General features: G+C 42.6%; 1 protein-coding gene across 1 annotated transcript; it reads left to right on the forward strand.

Annotated features, from left to right (window-relative positions):
* Positions 1 to 293: 293 nt before the first annotated feature.
* LOC147424537 (NADH dehydrogenase [ubiquinone] 1 beta subcomplex subunit 8, mitochondrial-like) lies at positions 294 to 5,692 on the forward strand. The gene is made up of 4 exons (XM_086500534.1): positions 294 to 464; positions 754 to 837; positions 5,020 to 5,115; positions 5,197 to 5,692. Exons 1-4 carry the CDS (start codon positions 348 to 350, stop codon positions 5,251 to 5,253), a joined length of 354 nt encoding a protein of 117 aa, XP_086356660.1. The 5' UTR covers positions 294 to 347; the 3' UTR covers positions 5,254 to 5,692.
* The last annotated feature ends 267 nt before the right edge of the window (positions 5,693 to 5,959 follow it).

Here is a 5,959-nt window from a genome sequence, read left to right on the forward strand (position 1 = left end):
AAAAGCATATACCTATGCAAGTTTAGAAGAAAATGGAAAAATATTTGAAATAGTAAATGGTTTACCCATAGTATAGAAGCATTACATTTGGACTTAAAATCTTGTTTTTTGCATGCGTACTTGACAAATGGTCGATAAGCTAAGCACAAAGAAGTTATCTTGCCAGACCATAACTAACTGGGATCCATTGGGCATCGAACGGCCGAGAGCGCTGGGGATCCCCGGTGCCTAATCTCGGCCGTTCAAGTCAACTTATGACCAGTCTAGTTAATTAGGGCTTTCCAACAAATAATTTCAAAACTCTCATCTGCGCTAATTTTCGGAATTGCATTGTCAAGCGCGCAGCGATGGCAGTGAGGAGTCTGGCAGGAGCGTTTCGACGAAATGTGATCGGGCGACCGTATATGCCCCTTCGTTCTGGCATGGGTCTTCCTGTTGGTCCCCAGCAAGTTCCAAACGAACCAGTAAGTAACCATTTCCAACTGCACACACCAAACCGGCCCCCCCCCCCCCCCCCCCCCCCCCCCCCCCGGCCCCCCAAAACCACCACCACCACCAGAGAGAGAGAGAGAGAGAGAGAGAGAGAGAGAGAGAGAGAGAGGATCATTTCTGTTCCAGTTTTTACCTTTATTTGTCATTCTCTTTGCAGGTCTGATTGAAATGGTTCTACACTGACTTTCTAAATTTCACTTGCATTGTCTTTTCTGTAGTGTGTTTGAGTAAAATCAGTCCATTAATTGTCAATGGAAACAGCTGCTAGAGGATGCTGAAACTGTCTGGGACGATGGAAGCCGCCATCCCGAATTTTGTCTAGATACACATGATTATATTGGAAAGGTAAAACATACAATGATGCATATGATGTCATCCTTGATGTGATGATACTTCAGTTCTTTTGCAAGATTTTGGTTCAAGAACATGTTCTGGTTGCCCCTTATCATATGTTTGAAAAGTTGAACTTTTTGTCCCAACTATCTTTAATGATTAATCTGAAACCCTACAAGGCTACATGTCACCCTCTGATCTCAAACCTGCTCCTTCCCCTGAGGAGGGGGTGGACAGAGACTCTGGTCTACAACTGAAACCTGGCAAAGGCTGTCATAAGTTTAGTCTTAGTCTTCTTTTCAGGTTCTCCTTGTTGATGGAATTACTCTGTGTGTGTCGAATCTTCTTCTACGGACGAATCTGAGTCATGTGCTCTGTTGAGTGGTTACATTCCATGATGATCCATATAATGAAGTCTCACTTCATATCTCCTAATAATATACTCACAATGGGGCGAGTTTAGTTTTCCCAATTTGCAACGATTGCAACACACACACACACACACACACACACACACACACTTTTTTAAATAGTAATGTCAGATAGAATTACCAATGGGAAACCTCAAAACGAGGAAAACCCATAGAAAACACTACAAGGAGTAAATCAGAAACAGTCAAAGTAGAGCTCGTAATGACTAGAGGGGGCTCTTTCAAGTCATAGGCAACTTGAAGAGACCGTCGAAGAGATGTTTTGAAGAAGGAAACATACTCCACTTGAATTCTGTGAAACATGAGGAGATTACGTGCTCTCCACATTGTCCATAGCACCCAAAATCTAACCGAGCCAAAAAAGTATGCATACGGCCGAAGCAATGACAGAAGCATTTCAAAAATCCAAAAAAAGCGACCAAAATATATCCCAAGGAAACGCGTGCGAAGTGCTATAGAGACGTAATCCACAAACTCTTGCATACAAGAACATGACCATAGTAAATGTGGAATATTTTCAGTGCCTGCACCACAACAAACACATCGCGAAGAGGCCAATCTTCTGGAGTGCAAAAATTTACTAGTTGGGAGAACCCCAATCAGACACTGAAAGAGAATTGAGTACTGGACCGGTGTTGGCTTTGCCGGACTTATATATTGTGATGCTTGTGGTCGTAGTCTGAGAACGGTCTTAGTGCAAGAAGGCCATGTGATTGCCTATGAAAGCCGATTGTTTTCAAGGCCAGAATTGACAACACAGATTTATGAGAAAGAGCTTTTGGCAGTGATCCATCATCCATGCTCTTACTCCATGGCGACATTACCTACTTGGAGCCGATTTCACGGTCTTCATTGATCATCAAAGTTTACACTACTTCTTGTCACATAAACAGCTTTTGGAAAAGCAAATGCGGTTGGCTAACATCTTGTCATAGTTTCACTTCTAAATTGTCCATGTTTAGGGACAAAAGAACTTGGTGGTAGATGCTTTGTCTTGGCTATTTCCGCGATTCATCATAGAAGCTTCGAGGACATGGTTGATCAGTACGCCATAGATCCTGATTTTTTGGATGTATTCACTCGAATACAAAATGGGAAGGTAGTAGCGGGATATTCCATACGGGATGGCTACTTGATGAAGAAAATGATGTTGTGCGTTACACAGCCGTTGAGGGAAAGGGCTCTGACTGAATGCCATTGTCCACTTTTTACGGGTCACCGCGACATCGACACCACCTTGAAAGGTATGAAGCGTTACATCCTTTGGCCGGGACTCATGGCCGGGACTCAAGAACAATGTGGATGACTTTGTATACAGTTGTTTGGTATGCCAGAAGGTCAAGTTTGACAGGCATAAGGCACAGGGATTGTTACATCCTTTACCCATTCCCACCCGCCCTTGGGAAAGTATTGCAATGGATTCCATTTTTGATCCCCCGGAGACATAGAGTGGGCATGATGACATTTGGATTGTCATCGACAGATTTAGCAAGCAGGCTCACTTCATTCCAACGAAGAAAACAAACAAGCCGGATCATTTAGCGAGACTGTTCATTGCATAGGTTTTTAGACTACATGGCATGCTTGAGACAGTAGTCTTCGACAGAGATCCCCGATTGACGAGTTTGTTTTGGAAGGCTATTTGGGAGAACATTGGCACACGGTTGCAGTTCTCGTCATCTTTCCACCCGCAGACAGATCGGCAATCTGAGATTGCAAATTCAGTCGTATTGGATTTATTGAAGTCTTACATTTCTGATCAGAAGACTCAATGGGATTCTTTTTTGCCCTTGGTGGAATTTGCCTACAATAACACGATCCACTCTTCGACGGGAAAGGCGCCATTTGAGATCATTGAAGGTGCTTTGAAGGTTCCACCCTTCCTTAGCACGAAAGATAAGATTTTTGAAGCGGACCAGTACACGGAGATATTGGACACTGCTTTTGCCAAGGTTCGTGGGCTTAAGCGAAATCTCAGGAACGACACAAGAAGGCAATAGATCGACACCGTCATGATTTGAAATTAAAGGAAGACGATTGGGTGCTCTTACATTTTGAGAAGGCATGCCTAAGAAAAAAAAGGGAAAGCAGCGGCTTTTTCCAAAGCTTAGCATGAGGTACTATGGCCCTTTCCATATAAAAGAAAGATAAATGATGTCTCCTTTAGACTGAAGAAATGATGTCTCCTTTAGACTGAAGCTGCCCGATACTTGGAAGATTCACAATGCATTTCATGTGAGTCTATTGAAGCCTTTTAAAGGTGACGTGCCTGATGATGGGGAGCCTAATGAGCAACCCGAAGTGGAGGAAAGCGAGGAGATATTCGTTCCAGAATAGATTTTGGCACACAAGGACAGAAAGATAAAAGGTAACGCGATTAGGCGGTTCTTGGTTAATTCAAGAACTATCCCGCGTTGGATGCGAAGTGGATGGAGGAGGACCTAGCAGATCAATTAAGTTTAAAGTTTTGGAGATCGATTGCTTTTGAGTTTGAAAGCTTTTGGGGCTCTGCTTTTGGGCATCCCTTGTAAGAATAAATACGCCCAAAGGCCTCACTTCTTAGAGCATCTGGACGCAGATTCTGAGAGTGAGCACCCACGGGCTCTTTGTACTTCGCACACAAATTAAATAAAAATAAATACCGAAAGGGACGCAAGTCTTTGGGGCCAATACCTTTTGGCACGGAACTACGCCAGGCGTGTCGTCTTTTGTGAACTGTTTTGAAGTGGATCTTTGTTGTGTCGCGGTAGAATCTTGACTTGAGCATCTACACCCGCTATTGGGCATTGACGATATTGATGGTTGTTATTGTCTTGTGGGTGACTACCATGAGTTTGTGCCTTGCACTTTCCTTTAAGGGTGAGTCTGGGCTCATCTTGGATTCATCTAGGTATACTTTTTAATCATAAAGCAGTCTCAGACATGTAGACTTCATATTGTGAAGTTTTCATTGTGCTAATTTTCTATTTTCTGTTGTCCGTCTGCCTTGGCAACTACCATTTAGTTCTTCTTTGAGTGCTAGGCTTCATTTTGGCCGAGTCTACCCTGCATCTCTAGAGTTATGCCAGAAACTCAGTATGCATATCTTTGTATTGATGTATGCTCGTGTGTGTGTGTGTGTGTACTGTGGGTGTGGGTGTGTGGGAGCATATATTGGTACCTAGTTGTACACCCGCTATTGGGCACTGACGATATTAGTGGGGATGTCATAGTATTTAGTCAATCCTATGCATGATGGAGCTGATGGTTATATTGTCTTGTGGGTGACAGTTGACTACCATGAGTCTGTACCTTGAATCTGGGCTTATCTTGCATATTGTTCTACCACCAGTAGCTGTTAATGCTTTCGTCTAAGTCTTATTTAGATGGTCTAACCTAGTTACATCATCCAATTACTTCAGGCTTCAATGCACCTTCCATCTTTTTTCAAGGCATATTTATCAAATTACCATTTGGCTGGCTGTCAATGGTGTGGCCTTAAGTTGGAATAGAAGGCACATTGTAGGTACCTCACAAGTAAGCTGGATGAGATGGCTCCTTTTACTGGACTTGATTTTTTTTTAACACTTCCATGAAGTAATTATTGGGAATGTGTACCAAGTTCATCCAAAGTTTTCTTTGAAGGTCAAGTCTTTTTTAGTGTTTCTAATAATTGTTTTCTTAAATTTTTAGTATCTTCTTGTGGGTTTGCGACAGCGTGAGAAACTATTCTCTCTATTTTTGGTTGGTAACTTGTTTCTGTGACCATTAAATTCTGTTGCAGTGGGAAGCACTCGCATGGTTATGTGGTGGGCTCAGCATATATGGACTTGTGGGATTTTTGGCATATTTGAATGACAAGCCTAATAAGATGCCTTATGTAGGTATCAAAACATGTGCTTCATTCTTAAATTCAAGAAAATTACAGACATGTTTCACTTTTGCATGGGGGCTTTTGCAGGCACCGAAGGAGTTTCCCTATGACAACCTCCGTGTTGAGCTTGGAGGAGAGCCCTGAGATGATTCTGGTGATGTTCATATATAAAAGCAAACGTCAAAAAAAGGGCAGGATGTGTGTTACTTTACCCTCTCTACATTCTCATTTCCAAATTTTAAAGGATTGTGTATAAGACACCCCCCAGATTAGATGTATGCGGGGCAAACAAGCGAAACTGCTGCTGGCACCTGCACGCTCTAGCTTTTTGTTGTCTATTCTAGTGCAGAAGAGGGCGGGCATTTGTGCTCACAAAACATTCTGTCTCTGTGTGTGTGAGAGAGAGCGCACGTCTTTGGAGGATATTTTTTAGGAATGTCAACTTTTGTTAGTGTGATTTTTTGCAGTGTTCGAGAAGTAGTATGCCCCTACGACACTCAAAAATTCGCTATTAGTCAAGAATCTTTGAAGATGCTCTCCTTGTGTGATTAAGGAGGAGATAATTGATTAAGATTAATATTTCTCTCTTTTTGTGCCTGCCATCGACAAATGCCAGACAATTGGTCATATGTGGGATTGTGCAAATTGCTGTTGAGTTGCTGTTCGATCAAAATTGATGACGACCATGCCGTTGCAGTTTGACAAGATGAACAATCTGGCAGGGCTCTCAACACCAATCATTCAGGGAAATGTCTTGGCAAGTGGAATTGCAGTCTAGCGTAGAGTTAGTGAGCTCAAAATTGGCAGGTTTGGAATTGGCAGTGAAGGCTCCCGATATGATTTTTGCCCC

This window comes from Adiantum capillus-veneris, chromosome 25 (assembly GCF_014529385.1).
Source record: "Adiantum capillus-veneris isolate H3 chromosome 25, ASM1452938v2, whole genome shotgun sequence".
Classification (NCBI taxonomy): Eukaryota; Viridiplantae; Streptophyta; class Polypodiopsida; order Polypodiales; family Pteridaceae; genus Adiantum; species Adiantum capillus-veneris.